At 42.4% G+C, this 24117-nt stretch overlaps 1 protein-coding gene across 1 annotated transcript in view; it reads left to right on the top strand.

Annotated features, from left to right (window-relative positions):
- Positions 1 to 17997, top strand: part of LOC306785731 (uncharacterized protein) — a gene marked incomplete at its 3' end in the record, with an annotated part of 30019 nt that extends 12022 nt beyond the window's left edge. Inside the window, exon 3 of the mRNA XM_079280188.1 lies at positions 17796 to 17997. Coding sequence (XP_079136314.1) covers positions 17796 to 17997 — 202 coding nt within the window. The remainder of the gene's footprint in view (positions 1 to 17795) is intronic.
- Positions 17998 to 24117: the final 6120 nt, after the last annotated feature.

A 24117-nucleotide genomic window follows, 5' to 3' on the forward strand; every position in this document is an offset into this window, starting at 1 on the left:
TGATTGATTACACCAAAAACCCCTTACTCCAGCGTAATCTTTGAAAGCCGGGTATGCTTTTGTCTTCATATGAACCCGTCAGCATTTTCAGTGACCTTACGGTCAAGGGTATGTTTATTCATATGTACCCCGTCAGCATTTTCAGTGACTTCACTGTCAAGGGTAAGTTTATTTATATGTACCCCGGGGCCTAACTAATGACCTTAACGCCCTACCAGCTTCCTAGAACTGCTGACTCGGTCTTGTGACTTTGTCTGGAAGTTCCCTACTATTCTCTAGAATAATGATTAACTATTTTAATGGCCAAAACGTGTTTGGGTGCCTCTGCCCCCGGCATACCGGGTGAATCGTAAGTGCAATCTGCCCCCTTCATCTCCCGGGCAATTCTAAGCCTCCATCTTCATTCTTTGTGTGAACTTGCTGGCTCAGCCTTGCACTTCTCATGAACCGAGAAGCACGCCTGTTTAGGTTGTAATCGTCGCGGAATAACGACGTCATCTAATGTGTTTTTTGGCGGTTGTCAAAAACTAACAGAACGGTGCGTTGTCGCCACCAACTGGCCAGATTCAACATCCACGCCAGGATGTTAGTTAATGAGCAAATGTAGTTAAATTTCTTTGGTATTTATACACAAGTTACAAAATAAACTTGACCACAGAAGGTATTACATGACATTAGCTATGTGTGGAAATTGTACATCCTTAAAATAGTTTTAAATTAATTGAATTATATATGTAGGCTGCTGATATGAAATGTGATTTTTCCAATGTGCAACAAACATTTAATTGTCAGTTGTTAACTCTACTGTAGCATACAATTACCTTTCCTCTCACAAGTAGCGGACAGCAAAAACATTTACAACTCAGTCTATTTATTTTGTCTTACGATGGCAACTCACATTAGTATTGCCTGCAAAAAAAGTCACTCAGGAATATGTTTCAATTGAAATGGAGTTCTGTAGGTATTGTGCAGGACAATTAACTGTCCTGCGGGCAGGGGCGGACTGGGGGGAAAAAGTGGCCCGGGAGTTTACTGTCAGACCGGCCCACTCAATACACGGCGCGTTGCCCACTCAATGCATCGCACGTATCGACCAGTCAGTGGCCTAAAGTGGCCTGGAAAAATACCCATACACTGAACATTATTTTAGATGATTCCAAAGAAATTACATCATATGTTTTTTCTTAATAACATTTGGATCCACCAATTTGCCTGGATGGACACATTGAATGAAATAATAGTCGCTATTGTAACACTCAAAGGTATAGTTTGCTAGATGCAGTAAATAACACATCAGGACATCTTATTATAGTCTCAGTATCATATAATATATATATATATATATATATATATATATATATATATATATATATATATATAGATATATATATATATATATATATATCATATAATAATATATATCATATAATAATATATATCGTATAATAATATTCACTTTAATATACAACACACACACACACATATATATAATGATGTATTTATAACTATATATCATGTCTTAGCAGGTGCTTCATGTCTCTCACTCCCTAACTGTCCGTGCTGGATCCGTCCCCGTTGTTTTAAAAAGCTAAATAAGTTATTAGCATGACGTCGTCCAGCTAGCCAAACCTGTCTGGTGTTCAGCTGGAGAAGCTTCGCATGTACTGCTTCCCTTTCCTGCTAGTCTGCTGTCTGATTGTGCAGTTTCTCCGCGAAAGTTCTCCTCTCAAACGGCTGGCGCTCGCATGTGGAGACTAATCCGGACAGAAACGCGCAGCTTGGGGCAGAATCCAGTTTATTTCGATTTGAAGTTGTAAATAACATTATTATTGTGTTTAAATGATAACTGTCATAAAGTCATGATGTTACACACTCCGGTCCAGAAGGTGGCGCCTTAAACATTGGTTTGTAGTCCGCAATTAAAGTGAAAGAAGAAGAAGGAGAAGAAGGAGAAGAAGAAGAAGAAGAAGAAGAAGAAGAAGAAGAAGAAGAAGAAGAAGAAGACTAATCTCCTGGTAGTAGTGATGGCGAGATGAAGCCTCATGAGGCATCGCAACACTTCAGCCAATTGGTTCGAGAAAGGGTTCATTTCTCGAAGCTTCATGTGCACACGATACCACCTACTGGCCAAGTGTATAATCACAGGCAGCTGTATCTGAACCACATAATGTGATGCATTGAATTTTTGTGTCTGTTATGGCTGTTGGGAATGACTGAATTACAAAAATGTATGACCAAATCATTTCTGTACATAAATTATGACATATGTGCATAATAAAATATTTTTTTAATGTATTCTGTGTGTGTACATTTTCCCAAAATGGTAGTATCATATGATATGGCAGGTTGTGTAATAATGTTATTATGTCACTTTAGGAAAATGGCATGGGCTTAAGCAGGCAGAGGACAGTGAAAGTGCTTGTGGAACTAGGAAGAGGGGACTGAATATGCTTGTGGAACTTGGACAGTGATGTACAGGACACGGGACATTTTATTCATTTTTATTCAGAAATAACAGTTTCTCAACAGTGTTTGGTTTTAAACGATTCCTTTTTTTGACACAACCTCTCCGGCCTTTGAAAACACCCTTTCACAGGGTACAGAAGATGCTGGCGTGCACAAAAACGCAAGAGCAAGTCTATATAAATTTGCATACAGGAATTTTTGCCTCTCCCAGTACTCCAGAGGCTTTTCCAGCCTGCTTATATTTGGCTCGGAAAGGTAGCGCTGGACCTCCACAGTGGCATCTGCTGTTACATTTTGAGTCTTCCGTGCCTCCATGACGCTGGTGTCTAAACGATGCCACAGTTTGCTACCTAAGAGGAAACCACAGATCACGTTACTAAGTGTTCTCATCGGAATAATTGATCTCAAAATGTAAAATAATAGATTACCTCCTGTGACATCATGAGAGGTGGAAGCCTGGGGGATTTCCTCTCTGCTTTGTTTTGACCGTATAATGGTGGCACACTCGGAGGTCAGTCGTTTTATTGCTTCGGTGGCTTTTGTTTGGCTGAAAAATCCTATTACTTTAAATCGGGATCCAGTTTGGACACAAACGCCCTGAATCCAACATCATCCACAATACTGAAGGGCTGTGTGTCCTTCACTATCATGGAGACGAGGGCTTCATCCAGCTCTTGTTTTCTGGTGGCTGGTTAAAAGAGAATAAATACAGTGTCTGTTACCTGTCTTTATTTGCACAATAAACAAAAGTGAACAGGGAAAAATTGTGATGGTGCATTTGTAATATTGTAATGACTTACAATGGCTAGGTGAAGCTCCAGTTTCCTCCTTATTCTCATGCAAGGCACGGTGATGCCTTAGCATGGATGAGGTGTTGTTATTGTACCCCAACTCCTTGGAGCACAATAAACACCTCACCTTTGAATAAAATAAGAAACTGTGAAAAATACAGTTCTTGATAAGCAAACCTAATGTGTCTGAAATAGAGTTAGATTTAGCTTACCTTATTAGGAGTTATCAAATCAAAGTGTTCCCACACAGGGGAAATCCTCCTCTTCCTAGCTGGCTCCATCTTATCACCTATCCTTCTCTCCTCACTCTCCTAACTCTCCAAACTATCTCTCTCTAAACTCTCCAAACTATATAAACGCCATCCAAACTATCCAAACTCACAACTCTCCACCAACAACCCACATTTTGAATGGAGCCTGAGTGGTTTATATTGCTGTCAAACCTCTCGGCAAAATCTGAACCACTTCCCGAAGCAGTCACGTGGTACAGCCGGGCAGCAAGGCTTCGGACGTCATCATTCTTGGCTCCTCCCCTAAATGAAGCAAGCCTCGATACGCGCTTCGAGGAAACGCCCCCTCCATTACTCGACACACGCTTCGAAGCGTCGGCACATCTCGTAACATCACTACCTGGTAGCCTATAACGTTAAAGCTATTGAAGTTAGCTTAGCATGTAGGTTTCGTGAAAATGTCGAGTAGAAAATGTCACGTAGAAATGTTGAGATCTTTAATCAACCAGCGACTAACTGCGGCTGATGAAGAGATATTTGGTCTGTTTGAAAGAACGATAGCAGAGTACGAGGAGGAACTCTCTCGTTCAAAAGAGGCGAATAAGCGACAACGGGAACTTCTGGACGCTGTTCTCAACCCGGAAATCCGGATACAAAGAGCACGTAGGTTCACTTTATTTAACACTGTTCATGCTCCGGCTGATAACTTTGAATGTAGTTTGGAGTGAGACTCTGTTGCAGTTCGTCGTTTTCTTCTTCTCCTGATTTAATACCTGCAAACGTGTCGCTTTTCGGCGAAATAAGCCGTTTTGAATTAAAATATCATCCACGTGAGTGTAGATCCGTATAGTTTTTATTTTTTTAGGGGGGGGGGGGGGTCAACTGGTCAGCCAGCGTTTCTCAGATTGGATTGAGACAGGGAGAAAATGTGATCTCGTGATCTTCGCAATAAAACATATTTGATGCGACGTGTCGAGTCCTGGCCAATCAGCGTTAAGATGTCTACACCGTCTTCATTTCCCTCCGTTAACGTTTAAGTTCCGTTACCGTTCAGACTTGTTGGGTTAAGTTAACGTCCACTGCATGCGGAACTTTGTCAACGGCTAACGCTCATCATTATCAAGATTTAGGAGGATAACGTGATGAAACATGAATCACCCTCCGTGTTCCGGTTCAGTCCACGTGGTCACTCATTAACGTTAAACCGGAACACCGGCGGTTCTGGGTCCAGTTTTTTTTGTTTAACTCAAAGTAGAATGAGGCGATTTCGTGGTGATAATAATAGGGACATCAGATCCAGAGTGGATCCGTGTAGAATATCAGCGTACACACTATCCTGGCGCGGTAACTCTGCTGCTGTGAATTTATTTTTCGGGCTAGAACAAAACGGTTTGTATCTATGGAAAGGTTATTAAATGTAGATTAATAATATCAAAACATCTGTATTCATTGCTCGCATACATTGTGACGAACTAGCCCGAGAAGGCGAGTAACGGGGGTTCAACCGCCGCCTCGCTGCACGGCACGGAGTTTCCGGCAATGACGCGACTTGAGCGGGTGCACAAAATCATTTACGGTTGTTACCGAACCTTATTTGGAACAGCCGAGTAGTCACGATTGAAGCAGACGATCGCAGCTCCATGCAGGTGGGTACACGAAAGTACACGAGAAGTTTGTTGACTTTCAGTTTTGAGCTTTCAGTTAGCAAAATCATGCGTCTATCATCACTTTCAGAAAATCGATTTCACTGTATCTTGTAGCAAAAAGTACATATAATCTGTTGGTAAGTAACAGAAATCCCTATAAATTGATTAATCGGCCGTAAATTAATGTTTTTCTGACCCACCCTTCCCGCCGCAAACGCCGGCTGCCTTGGGCGATGCCATTAAAGCCATAACCCCTTTCTGTGACGTCACGCGCTCAGTGTGAGACAAATTTGTGATAATCCTCCACATTACGGTGCCATTGCCTATAATACAGATGCATGGAAATCTATTCATTAATCCACACGTTTCTACCATCTTCAAAGTGGAATAACTTTGTAACGCCATGACCGAATTACATGATCTTTGTATTATTTTATTCAGACAAGGCATAGCTATCTAAATAACAGAACCAAACAACTGAAAGATGGATATACGATTTTGACCTGATGTCTCTAATAATAACTTGAAACATGAGGCCCAGATACTGATGAGATGAAGAGGATGTTGTGTGTGTAGCGCAGCTTGACGCAGGGCTGAGATGTGAGTGGAGCTGGGCCTGGATAAAGGTGGAGGTCTAAACAGACGTGAAGAGAGAGCAGTACAGCTTCCGGCTGTCAGTGTTTTAAATGCATTGATAAGGCAGGGTATGCTAACTGCAGCCTCTGCTCCAATGAGACGAAGTACAGCAACAAGGGCTCACGTGCCCTCTCATCACACTGTTCACTGTAATGACCACAGCCAGTGTACTTCCGGTCCCAACTGTCCCACGTGCAGTTGCTCCCAAAGGCCCTGAAGTAATGAGAGAGAGCGTTAAGGAGCCTGAACCTTCATGATTTCAATAATTGAACCGGATTGAATGCATATTAATTGTAAATAGAAGATAGGCCACAATTCTAACGGCTTTACAGTAACAGTGGAAGTTAATATTAAGCCATACAGTAACAGGGTTAAATGAAAATGAATCACTTTATTTTGTATAGGCGATGGTTCTCGCTACTGTAGAAATATGCTTGCGGTATTTACAGGCATTAAACGTATACGTATTGTGAGGAATTTAAGTTTTAAAGCGCTCCTAGCGATGGATATTATGTGTTTCAATATGTTTACTTATAGAAGGTTTAAACTAAAGGGAGAGTTACTGAATTTGTTGAGCACTGTGAGAGAAACCAGAGAATTTATGACACCGCCATCAAGTCAGAGAGAGGGGGATGTTGCTGAAGAGTTTCTGAGCACAGCCTTCAAGAAGGGGGGTGAATTGGTGAAGGAAGTGGCCGACTGAAGTCCGACGGGTTCAGCCAATCGCTGAGCTGATCGATGGGCTAAGGAATGTGTAATATGAGACATTTCAGAGACTTTGGAGGGACAAAGAAACTGTGAATCCCCGGAGATAATCAGACCTCATCTGGACCATGAGGCGGACACACCAGTCTGTCGTGTGGTGTGGATGGGGCCTCTATTTCATGAAATATTACTGCTGATCGTGTAATTCAGTTTGTAACTGCATTTTCTTTTGTTAGTATATTAAATTCCTTTTGATTTAAACTTCAACCAGCTGATTCGGCCCTGCTTAATGATGGAAGAAAGAGAGCAGGGGGGGGGGAGCTGCCTCTTCTCCTCTGCATGCTTCTTCTCCTCTGGAACAAGGAGGGGGGCTTTTTCCTTCACCTTTTGTTTGAGACATTTTGAACATAACAGTACTGTGTGTGTGTGTGTGCTCATTTGCAATAGTGTTGCGTGTGTCATAGAGCAAAGGTTTGAATCTCCGGGTGAGGCGCTCCCCGTACAAAGAGGGAGCTCTGACACGCAGGTGGTAGCTTAAAACTTATAACTAGTTGTGTTGTGAATCGGTTAGTCGGTGGGATATTGTGCAGCAACCTGCAGGAACAGCACCTTCCCCATCCCTGAGACTCCAGGACTCCCACACACAATGTGGCCCAACCCTGGCTTGTGTGTGGGTGAAGATAATGCGTCCCTGTGCTGGACAAGTTCAAATAAAGTATAAAGATACAGGGCTCACAAAACACTGAGAGGAGAGATGCATATACGGGCACCTCCTTCACCTCTTATGAGTTTGCAGGTATGCTGATTTGTTCTCTCAGCTTCTAGATGACAGGAAATATTTCAACTTAAAGTACAAGTTTGTTCTCTTTGATAACACCACATGGATTTGGCAGCTTAAAATGGTTCATGTGTTCATGGTCACATAAGTTGATTACATTATTGTATTATCTGGTTCTAGTGATACTCTGGAAGTGTATGTCCAGGAGACTATTTGCTCAATTCTAAAATGTCTTTGTAACCCCTCTGTGTGTTTACTGTTTTCCTGCAGACGTCCAGCAGCTGTTGTTGGTTAAAGAAGAGGTTCCCTCTGAGCAGCAGGAGTGGCGCTCCAGTCTGGACCAGGAGGACCCAGAGCCCTCACACATTAAAGAAGAACAGGAGGAACTCTGCACCAGTCAGGAAGGAGAGCAGCTTCACGGTCTGGAGGAGGCTGATGTCAAGTTCTCATTCACTCCTGTGAAGAGTGAAGATGAAGAAGAGGAAGCTCAGTCCTCACAGCTTCATCAAAGACAAACTAAACAGATGAGAACAGAAGCTGATGGAGAAGACTGTGGAGGACCAGAACCAGACAGGAACTTGGATCCAGATAGACATCCAGAACCAGATACTGATGAGAAGACTGGAGAGTCTTCTGACACTGATGAGGGTGGTGATGGGAAGAAGACCAGAGGACCTCAGTCAGGTTTAAACTATGTGAAACCTGATGAAGTCCGTGTCAGTGATTCAAGATGTAGCGCTGGTGAAAAACATTTTAGATGCTCTGAGTGTGAGAAAACATTTGGCCAGAGTGGAACTCTGAAGATACACATGAGAACCCACAGAGGAGAAAAACCTTTCAGCTGCTCAGTCTGTAAGAAATCTTTTAACCAGAGTTCAAATTTACAGAAACACATGAGAACCCACACAGGAGAAAAGCCTTTCAGCTGCTCAGTCTGTAAGAAATCTTTTAACCAGAGTTCAAATTTACAGAAACACATGAGAACCCACACAGGAGAAAAGCCTTTCAGCTGCTCAGTCTGTAAGAAATCTTTTAACGAGCGTTCAACTTTACAGAGACACATGAGAACCCACACAGGAGAAAAACCTTTCAGCTGCTCAGTCTGTAAGAAATCTTTTAACGATCGTTCAACTTTACAGAGACACATGAAAACCCACACAGGAGAAAAACCTTTCAGCTGCTCAGTCTGTAAGAAATCTTTTAACAGGCGTTCAACTTTGCAGACACACATGAGAACCCACACAGGAGAAAAACCTTTCAGCTGCTCAGTCTGTAAGAAATCTTTTAACGAGCGTTCAACTTTACAGAGACACATGAGAACCCACACAGGAGAAAAGCCTTTCAGCTGCTCAGTCTGTAAGAAATCTTTTAACGATCGTTCAACTTTACAGACACACATGAGAACCCACACAGGAGAAAAGCCTTTCAGCTGCTCAGTCTGTAAGAAATCTTTTAACGATCGTTCAACTTTACAGAGACACATGAGAACCCACACAGGAGAAAAACCTTTCAGCTGCTCAGTCTGTAAGAAATCTTTTAACGAGCGTTCAGATTTACAGAGACACATGAGAACCCACACAGGAGAAAAGCCTTTCAGCTGCTCAGTTTGCTGTGATAGATTTGTGTGCAACAGAGATCTGAAGGTACACATGAATACCCACACAGGAAACAATCCCCTTTAGCTGTTCTGGTTGCAGTAAAGTTTCCGTTTGTGATAAAAGCTTTCAGCATGAGTCACCTCTGAAGTTACACATGATTAACTGCGGTTCAACTCCACTGATTTCAATTCAAAAAGTTATTCACTGAATGAGCGCCAACTGTACAGTTTGAAATAGTTTTGATGGTTATATTGATTGATTTGATGGTAATGTCAGTTTAAGACGATGGTTTTACCTGCATCTGTGCACAGTATGTTGTATTCAAATGATTTCATCAATAAAAAGTAGAAGGTTTGTGTATTTCACTGGTTCATACAGTTGTACATGGCACACTTTGTTCGTCAGCATTAAATCCATCAGTGACTGGAGTGTGACTCAATAGTTCTTTATCTTACTTGGCAGTTTGCACTCTTTGCTGCTGCCATTACTGGTATAGAATTGTCATCTTGTCTGACACAAACTCAAATAGGATGAAAAAGGTCCTGAGATAAAGCAATCTACACATTCTTTGGAGTCACAAACCAACAACATCCTGATCTCGATCTATAGTTCCTTCCAGTTGATCAACAGGCCGACACATTCCTGAATGTGTTCACAACTTGTCGATACTTTTTTAGATTGCCGGTGGCTTTTCTTGATCGTACCATCATCTTATCCTAATCGTTGTGCTCCCCAGGCCTCTTGTTCATGTGTATGAGCACTTTTACCAGCTCAACTTTAGGTAACCATGAAACAGGCCCCACCTTTGACTTTATCACACAGCTCCAACACAATATATCAGGATTGGTGCAGCAGCAAAGGGGTTGGACCTGATCACACCCGGCCCTCATACATTGTGTTCCATAATGCTGTTTGGAAAATACTAAATGCTAAAAATAGTGCGGAATGAAAGAAATCTATAGAGATTAAAACAACAAATAAAATGTCAGTGAATCAAAAGACATCAAGCTAAGTGATGCAGATCAATCAAAGAAAAACAACTCACTTTTTTACGAGGGAGAAGACAATAGCTCAATCATAGAGTTGGAAATATGTCTTTAACAGTAAATACACGCGTTTTATGTCACTCTCACACGGAGCCATCTAAAAAATACATATTACAGGGAGGAACTGAGACAGAGCTCCAGTATTCATCCCACTATGACTACGTCCTCCTCAGTGAACTCATAGAAGGGAACCTCCAGCTTTAGAGGAGCAGGACCCTTTCTTATCCTTCCTGAAGCATCGTAGTGGGAGCCATGGCACGGACAGTAGTAGCCTCCGAAGTCTCCGGCGTTGGCGATGGGCACACAACCCAGATGGGTGCACACACCGAGGACGATGATCCAGCGGGGGTTCATCACTCTATCCTTGTCATGCTGGGCTGCGGGCCTTTCTTTATGATGTGAGACTGTACATCCTTTAAACGAGTCTGATACATTCTCCCATTTTACCAGTAGGTGGCAACAAATGCCACTAACGGGCTTTAGTGGGTCTCTGTCATCTGATATTGGGTACTGGGTGTTTTTTTTATATCAATAAGGAGAGTCCCATAATTGAATACAAGAAATCTGCCCTGTAAAATCTGTCTACATGAAGCTGTACGTGAGTATTACTCTAGTTTCCATTTGTCATAGAAATGTGTGTCTGTGTGGTGGTAAATACAAAAAGCAATGTCTCAGAGACAAACACGTTCAAATAAACCTAAAGTCTCATAACAACGATTGAGGGGTAATTGAGTGGACAGCCCACTTTCTTTTCAAGAAACTGCAAAATTGTGCACGTTTTCTAAACAAGGTTCATCAGAGCGTTTTAATCCCCGTGAAATCATGTGACTCAATCTATAGGCGGACTCAGCAACTCACGCTAATTTTGTAACAAAAAAAGGGGGGAGGGGGGGACACCGTGAAACTTTTTTACCGGCTCTGGTTGTGGCTCATGTGGTTTGTCAACCTCAAAAGGTAATTTTCAGGATATTGCACAACAAAGAGGGCGGAGTGCTGAAGAGCCTTTTTCCTTCAGACTGCCAAGCTCACAATGACAGAGTCCGTCCGGTAGAGCAACATGCCATGTTCTGGATCTTTTGTTTGGATTTTACTCTCCACATGGGCTACGACTTATCTTTTCTTCTTTCTTTTCCTTTCTTTCTTTTTATCTCATACAATATCCCCGATACTTGCAGGAATAATTGCCAAATAGTGATCCCTCAGAGGCTGAGAGATCCATCTCTCAGTAATGATGCAGCTACACATCAGGTAACACACTCTACTCTTCAATTCGGATAGTTATTTAACTTTGGGTAGATGTTTTGTTGAACACGGTGGATGTTTTGCGAAATCGTGATGTCTCTACCGGCAAAGCCTTGGTTAAATCAGGCATATGACTCTGAGGCTCTTATAAGATTGCACCTGTCACACAGACATGTTTCTGTTGTCAGACACACACACACACGAGAGTAGGATGGTCTCACAGACTCACACACACCCATGCTTGCTTCTCGGTTCACGCCGAGGGAAAAAAAGGGCCAGAAGTTCAAGCAGAGGGCGAAGGCGGGGGCCCCACCATGTCGGCCGGAGATAAAAGAGGCACTTAAACAGGTGTCGGACATTAGGGTAGTAGAGACTTCAAAGACAAAGTCACAAGACCGAGTCAGCAGTTCTAGGAAGTTGGTAGGGCGTTAAGGTCATTAGTTAGGCCCCGGGGTACATATAAATAAACATACCCTTGACAGTAAGGTCACTAAAAATGCTGACGGGTACATATAAAGACAAAAGCATACCCGGGTTTCAAAGATCACGCTGGAGTAAGGGTTTTTGTGTAATCAATCAAGTAATGTTTGAAATTCTGTTTGAAGATATGTTTGATGTGATGTTTAAAAATCCGTAAGAAGTCAGAGATCTGAGCCCCGGACGAGTATAAATAGGGGCAGTTTGAAACAGCAGGGGAGTTGTGCGGAGGCGTGTGAGCAGTCGTGTGAGGAGTCTCGAACAAGAAGCAATGACACCCGGACGAGGCGCGCTTGCGTATTAAAAGAGCTTTATAACGGTTTGGGCTCTAAAGCAGGGTCCTATCAATTTCGAAAGGGTTAAGGAACAATGTACATTAAAAGAAAAAGTTAATACTTTTATAAGACCGACTGCTAGTCTGAGCGACCGAATTACACTATCAAGGTGAGTTACTGTGGGTCGATTCAGACGGGACAGCAAGCAAGCCATCGACCTGGTCTGTGTCGGCAATTGAAGAATATTTTAGTGCAAACTTAAATTCCGGTAAAAGTCACTCTTAAAGTAGAGCAGTGCACGAGGCAAAAACAGGTACTGAGAATTCGGGAACCCTTCCTCCCGAATATCTCCCGTAGGGCCAGGTGTGAAAATCATATAGGGAATGAATTAAAAAGCGTGTCCCCTCCTTCAAGCCAAATCTTAAGGCACCAGGGGTACACACAGGGAGGGGCCGACTCCTCCGGGCACGAGTCACGTGGAGTCGTGGTCCCTCTGGTGGATCGCAAGGGTTGATCTATCGCCAGCAGAAACTCCTGCCTTCTGCGCATCAATGTTGGCACGGAGCTAAATCTACTCAAACTTTTGTGCGTTTCACACGACAGGCCTCCTATTTGCTTATTACTAATTATTTCCAGATAAATTGAAAACATTTACAGAAGGAATCTAGTTTTAATAACTCAAATAGAAATAATTAAAAAAAAAAATTTAATTAATTAATTTTTCAATTTTTTTTTATTATCAAATAAAATAATTAAAAATCGTGAGGGGTCACCCCCCATATTCACGTAACATGGCGCCCGAACAGGGACTCGGAGGGATTAGGTCCTAGAAACACTAGAACGTGTAATATAGGAAGAACAGAGGTTCCCTCTCGGGTTAAATTACAAAAATCCTCCCGAGGATATAAAGAAAAAGTGATGCATCCAACCAGCGAAATCAAGCTGAGGTGATATATTGAACTCTGCCAGAAGCAGTAAAATTCGACAATCCTCGACCGACGTTCGTAACACTCGTCCGTCAGTACCGGCAGTCAAGGAAAAGATTTTATCGTTCTGCTCTCTCTATTAGGAATCGGTACCGTGGATCGAGGCAGTCAATAAATCCTCTAAAAAACTTGACCGTCCTTCTCACAGGAGAAGGAGTCGTTCAGTTAAAATGAGACAAGAAGACAGATCCTTAGAGTTAAAAACTTAGAACCAGGTAGAGAGGAAACCCTTGAATTAAAAGTACTTCACGGGAGGGCATTTAAGTGATTTAGTGGACAGAAATATTGATCGCTGCGCATAGGTTTAAAGGATACCTAGCTTGTTGACATAGAGGCCCGGCGAGAAGCATACGATTTGAAATAAAAGAGCATAGCTTCCTCCCCCGTCTAAAAACAGGGAGTCCAGAATAGCACACCGCTGTAACACAGAGAAAGTCTAGTTGAGCTGATCACTCAATGCAATTAACGACTCAGGCACTGAAGAGACGAAAAAGGGCAAAATCCTTCCCTAGACAATATATTGGAAGATTATATCAGAGTTATATAATAGAAGGGTCAATGTATTGTTCGTAATAATATTACAGTTATATTATTGCAGGGCTTGATGGTATTATCAGTATATGATTCTAGTATTTAGCAGAGACCTGAGAGAATGAGGCTCTGAAACACCAACACGTGTGGAACAGGGGAACTGATTGAATTTCTCTCATGATAGAATCAAAGTAGTGTAGGATATTATCACAGTGGTATCGCTGCACCTTTGATTTTATTGCTGTTATATATTAATATAATAGTATTTCGAAAATGGAGGAGGAGGGAACTGAATGGGGTTCCGATATTGAAGACACTCCTCACGGGGGTGTATCTTCCCCTCACTTTGAGCAACCGCGGAGGACATTATGTCCAGATCCCCGTAAATACGCTGATACCGGTAGTTATTGCGGAGATTTAAGGAGAGCCACGGAGCCCAGTGCTCCCCCACCATATAATCAGGAAGGCACAGACATTCTATTGTATCCGACGAGTAATGAAACGAGTACTTGGCCAGAAATTTACCCAACGAAAACTCAGAGGGCTGACGGGCGGAGTAGACCCGCCTGACAGTACTTAATGCCCAAATAGATAGATAGATATAAACTTGGATCATCCCCAGGGGGGAATTCGTTTGTAGCAGCAGCAATTTACAGAGTAAAATATAACGTATGGAATGCACAGTATATACCATGAATACAAGATATCGGTTTAGAACATCCGTGTTTAAAACACTAAAAACGATGTATAAATTCGCTGTGTGAAATAAGGGAACAGATTTCGTTTCTCTCAGGTTAAAATCAGAATAGTGTGGGGTAGTATTACAGTGTTGATTTTAGTTAATATTTATTGGTGAAAAATTTAAAAAGCCCCCCTCCTTGCTCCGAGCAGAGGGACCAGGCAGAGGAGAGGAGGCAGCTCCTCCCCCTCTCCTTTTTGTTCAGAGGAGAGGAAGCGGGCGGGGGAGAGTAGGCAGCCCCCTCCGCTCTCCTTCTTCCATAAGGAATGATTCAAAAAAGGAAAAAACCCGTAGAAGAAATAGTAGCAAACAATATTTACTCCATTACAAAGGTTTTGTTCTTCGAGGCAAAGTATGTCGCTGGTTAAGTTCCTGTGAAAATCTAACGGAAGTATTCGGTCCTGCGTCATCAGCTGTGGCTGCCCTGGTCGCTGCCTCTGGTTGACGTGGGCGGGCTCTTGTGAACTCATGACAATGTCACAGGTAACAGCTATTTTGGAAGGGGTCTTAACTGCAAAGTAAGAAAAAGCAGGGACTCGAGAGAGATTAGGCCCTAAAACACTAGAGGTGTAAAATAGGGGATCAGATTGTGTTTCTCTCAGGTTAAAGTCAAAATAGTCAAAAACGGCCCCTCCTTGCTCAGAGGAGAGGGAGCGAGCAGGGGGAGGGGGCAGCCCCCCCCTCCCCTTGCTTTCCTTCTTTCAAGGCAGCTCAGAATGAGCTAGAATAATGGAAGCAAAGAGACTTCACTAAGGAAAAAAGCGAACCGCTCGCCCACGACAAGTGGACTAAATGGCCCAAGCCAGTCCGAAAATGGCTGAACCGTCCCCTATCTTTCCTCCAGGGTGGAGAGGGAATGATGCACTCACTGAGGTCCTCCTTGAATAAGCCTCTCAAATAGGGACCAATGTGCATGAGGGATTACGAAATGAGGGACACGACAAGGTCAATAGGTTTTTTGAAACAAAATCTAGTTCCTCTTCCTAACCTTAGAACACATCCAACACAAAGTGAAGTCACGGGGTCAACAGTGAATGATGGTTGATGGCTTCAAGACAGCTACGCCAGGAAAAAAGAAAAAGAAAAAAGGCAAGCCACTATCCCATCAAGCATGGGCCTCATATTGACTTCTGTGACCTCACACTTTACATTCCACAAGCCGTTTGGATCATCAGCTGCTCAGGGGACAAGATTTGGCCTAGAATGAGCCTGGACAGCCATCTATTGGCATTCAGGTGAACTCCAAAATCACCTTACACTTGAACTATATAGGAGCGGCTCTGTTTCTTTTCCGAGTTTCTCTAAATATAGTTAGGGTCTTTAATCCTTTAAAAGTATATCATTTTTTGTTTGTTACTTTACCAGTTCCATTCTTATCAGCCGTATATTTTACACGAGCTTCTCTGATTTTTCAGTTTCTCCTGCGAGGACATTTTGTTAATTTCTTATTTTATATTTTTTACGATCTTATCCTTTATATTAAGTAGGGATTATATACACATCGTTTGAGTGTTTTATGCAGTTGTTACAAACTGAGCATTTATTTTTGGTTTTAAAACTTTTTAAAACTTTTAAGTTGAATATTCTAGTTAAGGTAGGAGAGAGCCTTTTCAGATTTATATGTTTTGATTTCTACACGATTTCTACCCTGGTCATTATGTGAAAATGAATCTTGGACCAGATGACTGGCCCAGCCCAACTATCTATGAAAGAACTTCTTCATGCATCGATTGTACAGCCGGTATAATAAGAGACGAGATTGTTTGAGAGGGCATACATGCTTCAGAAATCCAGCGTGCTCCTGATCTGTGCTTTCATATGGCATACCGAAGGGCGAGGGCAACGGCAGCTAACAATATCCTTCACGATTGTATAAAACTTAATCGGCTGCGAGATAGCACGCCTCAGTCTAGAAAGGACAGGTTGAAACAGGTAGTCAACAGGTAGTTCTCTCACTGTGAAAATCTAACTTTAACTGCGAATCTTCCCACCTAAGCTGTTATGTTTCACACATATCTCCCGATCCTCTTTGCACACTCTGAAAGAGAAGAGTCCAGCATGAATGCATCATCAGACTACACTAGGCCCAGTGGTTTCATGTGACAGCATTATCAATGATTGGTTCTGTGATTTATAGCATTTGTTACGTGATCTGGGGGGTGACCCCTCATGATTTTTAATTATTTTATTCGATAATAAAAAAAAATTGAAAAATTAATTAATTAATTAATTTTTTATTTTTTATTATTTGAATAAGTATCAGTGTGGTTTGTGCATGTAAAGAATGCAATCAGTAGTGTACCGAGCTGGATCAAACACAACTTACCTCAGGGGCTGAAGGGGATCTGCTGAGGCGTAACCCCTCTCTGGGCTGGCCTCTCAAGAAAATATGAAGAAAAGGATTTGGTCGAAGAAACCGATTCGTTATTTATTTATTTGCATTTAAATCAAAGTGTAATCTCTTGGTCCAAAATACAGAGAAAAAATCGTTAACTGAAAAATGTAAGAAAAATCACTTAAGTATTCAAAAACCCCTTCAGAGTCAAATGATCTTTAAAAAACTCAGACTCAGCCAGCAGACTGGCTGGCAATGTAGTCTACGGAGGAAAAAGTTAATGATTCACCCAGCGCAGGAATAGACAGAGTGAGCTTCTCCCCTGACTCGACTTCAAAAAATCTTCTAAGTATTCTTAAAACTCTGACTCTCAAAGTCCGGAGGTCTGCAAGAAGTTAAAGTTTACCTCCGTGCAGGCAGAAGCCCGCACGGGGTTCGAGACTCCTCACACGACCGCTCACACGACTCCGCACCACTCCGCACAGCTCCTCACAACTCCTCTGCTGTTTCAAACTGCCACTATTTATACTCGTCCGGGGCTCAGATCTCTGACTTCAAACGGATTCCTACACATCACATCAAACATATCTTCAAACTGAATTTCAAACATTACTTGATTGATTACACCAAAAACCCCTTACTCCAGCGTAATCTTTGAAAGCCGGGTATGCTTTTGTCTTCATATGAACCCGTCAGCATTTTCAGTGACCTTACGGTCAAGGGTATGTTTATTCATATGTACCCCGTCAGCATTTTCAGTGACTTCACTGTCAAGGGTAAGTTTATTTATATTTACCCCGGGGCCTAAATAATGACCTTAACGGCCTACCAGCTTCCTAGAACTGCTGACTCGGTCTTGTGACTTTGTCTGGAAGTTCCCTACTATTCTCTAGAATAATGATTAACTATTTTAATGGCCAAAACGTGTTCGGGTGCCTCTGCCCCCGGCATCCCGGGTGAATCGTAAGTGCAATATGCCCCCTTCATCTCCCGGGCAATTCTAAGCCTCCATCTTCGTTCTTTGTGTGAACTTGCTGGCTCAGCCTTGCACTTCTCATGAACCGAGAAGCACGCCTGGGTGTGTGTGTGTGTGTGTGTGCGTGTGTGTGCCCCACCGTACACGTCAGTACAACAGAGGGTTCTTGACCACAGAAGCATGTCTGTTTAACAGGTACAACCTTATGCGCGACTTGTTCTAACTCCTGATAACCCGGGCTTTGCTGTGTAGAGGCATCACGATTTCGCAAAACATCCACCGTGTTCAACACATTACTTGACAGTTCATTCAGTTTTGGGTTCATTTCCACTCTCCAGTGTGTGCTTGCATGCTGCTCTGTTTCAGCTGTATCGCCCCGTGGGTGTTCGCGTGATGCTGGTCGGTCTGGATATCTGGTCGTACAAAGATCAGGTGGAGGTCAGCACTAACCCTGAGCTCACCCTCAGTCGCTTCCTCGAGTGGCGTCAGCGGAGCCTGCTGCCGAGGACCAAACACGACAACGCACAGTTCATCACGTAAGACGCAGCTGTTTCCAACTCGCCACTAAAAAGACAATGCCAAGATGGTGTGTTAAATTGTTCCTCTTCCTCACTCAGAGGTGTGGATTTCGAGGGTTCCACTGTCGGCTTAGCCAACACCAATGCAATGTTTTCTGTTTAGGTTGTAATCGTCGCGGAATAACGATGTCATCTAATGTGTTTTTTGGCGGTTGTCAAAAACTAACAAAATGGTGCGTTGTCGCCACCAACTGGCCAGATTCAACATCCACGCCAGGATGTTAGTTAATGAGCGAATGTAATTAAATTTCTTTGGTATTTATACACAAGTTACAAAATAAACTTGACCACAGAAGGTATTACATGACATTAGCTATGTGTGGAAATTGTACATCCTTAAAATAGTTTTAAATGAATTGAATTATATATGTAGGCTGCTGATATGAAATGTGATTTTTCCAATGTGCAACAAACATTTAATTGTCAGTTGTTAACTCTACTGTAGCATACAATTACCTTTCCTCTCACAAGTAGCGGACAGCAAAAACATTTACAACTCAGTCTATTTATTTTGTCTTACGATGGCAACTCACATTAGTATTGCCTGCAAAAAAAGTCACTCAGGAATATGTTTCAATTGAAATGGAGTTCTGTAGGTATTGTGCAGGACAATTAACTGTCCTGCGGGCAGGGGCGGACTGGGGGGAAAAAGTAGCCCGGGAGTTTACTGTCAGACCGGCCCACTCAATACACGGCGCGTTGCCCACTCAATGCATCGCACGTATCGACCAGACAGTGGCCTAAAGTGGCCTGGAAAAATACCCATACACTTAACATTATTTTGGATGATTCCAAAGAAATTACATCATATGTTTTTTCTTAATAACATTTGGATCCACCAATTTGCCTGGATGGACACATTGAATGAAATAATAGTCGCTATTGTAACACTCAAAGGTATAGTTTGCTAGATGCAGTAAATAACACATCAGGACATCTTATTATAGTCTCAGTATCATATAATATATATATATATATATATATATATATATATATATATATATATATATATATATATATATATATATATATATATATATATATATATATATATCATATAATAATATATATCGTATAATAATATATATATCGTATAATAATATTCACTTTAATATACAACACACACACACACACATATATATAATGATGTATTTATAACTATATATCATGTCTTAGCAGGTGCTTCATGTCTCTCACTCCCTAACTGTCCGTGCTGGATCCGTCCCCGTTGTTTTAAAAAGCGAAATAAGTTATTAGCATGACGTCGTCCAGCTAGCCAAACCTGTCTGGTGTTCAGCTGGAGAAGCTTCGCATGTACTGCTTCCCTTTCCTGCTAGTCTGCTGTCTGATTGTGCAGTTTCTCCGCGAAAGTTCTCCTCTCAAACGGCTGGCGCTCGCATGTGGAGACTAATCCGGACGGAAACGCGCAGCTTGGGGCAGAATCCAGTTTATTTCAATTTGAAGTTGTAAATAACATTATTATTGTGTTTAAATGATAACTGTCATAAAGTCATGATGTTACACACTCCGGTCCAGAAGGTGGCGCCTTAAACATTGGTTTGTAGTCCGCAATTATAGTGAAAGAAGAAGAAGGAGAAGAAGAAGAAGAAGAAGAAGACGACTAATCTCCTGGTAGCCTATAACGTTAAAGCTATTGAAGTTAGCTTAGCATGTAGGTTTCGTGAAAATGTCACGTAGAAATGTTGAGATCTTTAATCAACCAGCGACTAACTGCGGCTGATGAAGAGATATTTGGTCTGTTTGAAAGAACGATAGCAGAGTACGAGGAGGAACTCTCTCGTTCAAAAGAGGCGAATAAGCGACAACGGGAACTTCTGGACGCTGTTCTCAACCCGGAAATCCGGATACAAAGAGCACGTAGGTTCACTTTATTTAACACTGTTCATGCTCCGGCTGATAACTTTGAATGTAGTTTGGAGTGAGACTCTGTTGCAGTTCGTCGTTTTCTTCTTCTCCTGATTTAATACCTGCAAATGTGTCGCTTTTCGGCGAAATAAGCCGTTTTGAATTAAAATATATCATCCACGTGAGTGTAGATCCGTATAGTTTTTATTTTTTTGGGGGGGGGGGGGGTCAACTGGTCAGCCAGCGTTTCTCAGATTGGATTGAGACAGGGAGAAAATGTGATGTCGTGATCTTCGCAATAAAACATATTTGATGCAACGTGTCGAGTCTTGGCCAATCAGCGTTAAGATGTCTACACCGTCTTCATTTCCCTCCGTTAACGTTTAAGTTCCGTTACCGTTCAGACTTGTTGGGTTAAGTTAACGTCCACTGCATGCGGAACTTTGTCAACGGCTAACGCTCATCATTATCAAGATTTAGGAGGATAACGTGATGAAACATGAATCACCCTCCGTGTTCCGGTTCAGTCCACGTGGTCACTCATTAACGTTAAACCGGAACACCGGCGGTTCTGGGTCCAGTTTTTTTTGTTTAACTCAAAGTAGAATGAGGCGATTTCGTGGTGATAATAACTTGAAACATGAGGCCCAGATACTGATGAGATGAAGAGGATGTTGTGTGTGTAGCGCAGCTTGACGCAGGGCTGAGATGTGAGTGGAGCTGGGCCTGGATAAAGGTGGAGGTCTAAACAGACGTGAAGAGAGAGCAGTACAGCTTCCGGCTGTCAGTGTTTTAAATGCATTGATAAGGCAGGGTATGCTAACTGCAGCCTCTGCTCCAATGAGACGAAGTACAGCAACAAGGGCTCGCGTGCCCTCTCATCACACTGTTCACTGTAATGACCACAGCCAGTGTACTTCCGGTCCCAACTGTCCCACGTGCAGTTGCTCCCAAAGGCCCTGAAGTAATGAGTGTTAAGGAGCCTGAACCTTCATGATTTCAATAATTGAACCGGATTGAATGCATATTAATTGTAAATAGAAGATAGGCCACAATTCTAACGGCTTGACAGTAACAGTGGAAGTTAATATTAAGCCATACAGTAACAGGGTTAAATGAAAACGAATCACTTAATTTTGTATAGGCGATGGTTCTCGCTACTGTAGAAATATGCTTGCGGTATTTACAGGCATTAAACGTATACGTATTGTGAGGAATTTAAGTTTTAAAGCGCTCCTAGCGATGTATATTATGTGTTTCAATATGTTTACTTATAGAAGGTTTAAACTAAAGGGAGAGTTACTGAATTTGTTGTGCACTGTGAGAGAATCCAGAGAATTTATGACACCGCCATAAAGTCAGAGAGAGGGGGATGTTGCTGAAGAGTTTCTGAGCACAGCCTTCAAGAAGGGGGGTGAATTGGTCAAGGAAGTGGCCGACTGAAGTCCGACGGGTTCAGCCAATCGCTGAGCTGATCGATGGGCTGAGGAATGTGTAATATGAGACATTTCAGAGACTTTGGAGGGACAAAGAAACTGTGAATCCCCGGAGATAATCCAGGGGGGGGGGGCTGCCTCTTCTCCTCTGCATGCTTCTTCTCCTCTGGAACAAGGAGGGGGGCTTTTTCCTTCACCTTTTGTTTGAGACATTTTGAACATAACAGTACTGTGTGTGTGTGTGTGTGTGTGTGTGCTCATTTGCAATAGTGTTGCGTGTGTCATAGAGCAAAGGTTTGAATCTCCGGGTGAGGCGCTCCCCGTACAAAGAGGGAGCTCTGACACGCAGGTGGTAGCTTAAAACTTATAACTAGTTGTGTTGTGAATCGGGTTAGTCGGTGGGATATTGTGCAGCAACCTGCAGGAACAGCACCTTCCCCATCCCTGAGACTCCAGGACTCCCACACACAATGTGGCCCAACCCTGGCTTGTGTGTGGGTGAAGATAATGCGTCCCTGTGCTGGACAAGTTCAAATAAAGTATAAAGATACAGGGCTCACAAAACACTGAGAGGAGAGATGCGTATACGGGCACCTCCTTCACCTCTTATGAGTTTGCAGGTATGCTGATTTGTTCTCTCAGCTTCTAGATGACAGGAAATATTTCAACTTAAAGTACAAGTTTGTTCTCTTTGATAACACCACATGGATTTGGCAGCTTAAAATGGTTCATGTGTTCATGGTCACATAAGTTGATTACATTATTGTATTATCCGGTTCTAGTGATACTCTGGAAGTGTATGTCCAGGAGACTATTTGCTCAATTCTAAAATGTCTTTGTAACCCCTCTGTGTGCGTTTACTGTTTTCCTGCAGACGTCCAGCAGCTGTTGTTGGTTAAAGAAGAGGTTCCCTCTGAGCAGCAGGAGTGGAGCTCCAGTCTGGACCAGGAGGACCCAGAGCCCTCACACATTAAAGAAGAACAGGAGGAACTCTGCACCAGTCAGGAAGGAGAGCAGCTTCACGGTCTGGAGGAGGCTGATGTCAAGTTCTCATTCACTCCTGTGAAGAGTGAAGATGAAGAAGAGGAAGCTCAGTCCTCACAGCTTCATCAAAGACAAACTAAACAGATGAGAACAGAAGCTGATGGAGAAGACTGTGGAGGACCAGAACCAGACAGGAACTTGGATCCAGATAGACATCCAGAACCAGATACTGATGAGAAGACTGGAGAGTCTTCTGACACTGATGAGGGTGGTGATGGGAAGAAGACCAGAGGACCTCAGTCAGGTTTAAACTATGTGAAACCTGATGAAGTCCGTGTCAGTGATTCAAGATGTAGCGCTGGTGAAAAACATTTTAGATGCTCTGAGTGTGAGAAAACATTTGGCAGGAGTGGAACTCTGAACAGACACATGAGAACTCACACAGAAAAACCTTTCAGCTGCTCAGTCTGTAAGAAATCTTTTAAACATCGTTCAAATTTACAGAGCCACATGAGAATCCACAGAGGAGAAAAACCTTTCAGCTGCTCAGTCTGTAAGAAATCTTTTAACCAGAGTTCACATTTACAGAGCCACATGAGAATCCACACAGGAGAAAAACCTTTCAGCTGCTCAGTCTGTAAGAAATCTTTTAACAAGAGTTCAAATTTACATAAACACATGAGAACCCACACAGGAGAAAAGCCTTTCAGCTGCTCAGTCTGTAAGAAATCTTTTAACGATCGTTCAACTTTACAGAGACACATGAGAACCCACACAGGAGAAAAACCTTTCAGCTGCTTAGTCTGTAAGAAATCTTTTAACAGGCGTGGAACTTTACAGACACACATGAGAACCCACACAGGAGAAAAACCTTTCAGCTGCTCAGTCTGTAAGAAATCTTTTAACCAGCGTTCACATTTACAGACACACATGAGAACCCACACAGGAGAAAAGCCTTTCAGCTGATCAGTTTGCTGTAATAGATTTGTGTGCAACAGAGATCTGAAGGTACACATGAATACCCACACAGGAAAAAATCCCCTTTAGCTGTTCTGGTTGCAGTAAAGTTTCCGTTTGTGATAAAAGCTTTCAGCACGAGTCACCTCTGAAGTTACACATGATTAACCGCGGTTCAACTCCACTGATTTCAATTCAAAAAGTTATTCACTGAATGAGCGCCAACTGTACAGTTTGAAATAGTTTTGATGATTATATTGATTGATTTGATGGTAATGTCAGTTTAAGACGATGGTTTTACCTGCATCTGTGCACAGTATATTGTATTCAAATGATTTCATCAATAAAAAGTAAAAGGTTTGTGTATTTCACTGGTTCATACAGTTGTACATGGCACACTTTGTTCGTCAGCATTAAATCCATCAGTGACTGGAGTGTGACTCAATAGTTCTTTATCTTACTTGGCAGTTTGCACTCTTTGCTGCTGCCATTGCTGGTATAGAATTGTCATCTTGTCTGACACAAACTCAAAAAGGATGAAAAGGTCCTGAGATAAAGCAATCTACACATTCTTTGGAGTCACAAACCAACAACATCCTGATCTCGATCTATAGTTCCTTCCAGTTGATCAACAGGCCGACACATTCCTGAATGTGTTCACAACTTGTCGATACTTTTTTAGATTGCCGGTGGCTTTTCTTGATCGTACCATCATCTTATCCTAATCGTTGTGCTCCCCAGGCCTCTTGTTCATGTGTATGAGCACTTTTACCAGCTCAACTTTAGGTAACCATGAAACAGGCCCCACCTTTGACTTTATCACACAGCTCCAACACAAT

Source organism: Melanostigma gelatinosum, assembly GCF_949748355.1.
Source record: "Melanostigma gelatinosum genome assembly, chromosome: 12".
Taxonomy (NCBI): Eukaryota; Metazoa; Chordata; class Actinopteri; order Perciformes; family Zoarcidae; genus Melanostigma; species Melanostigma gelatinosum.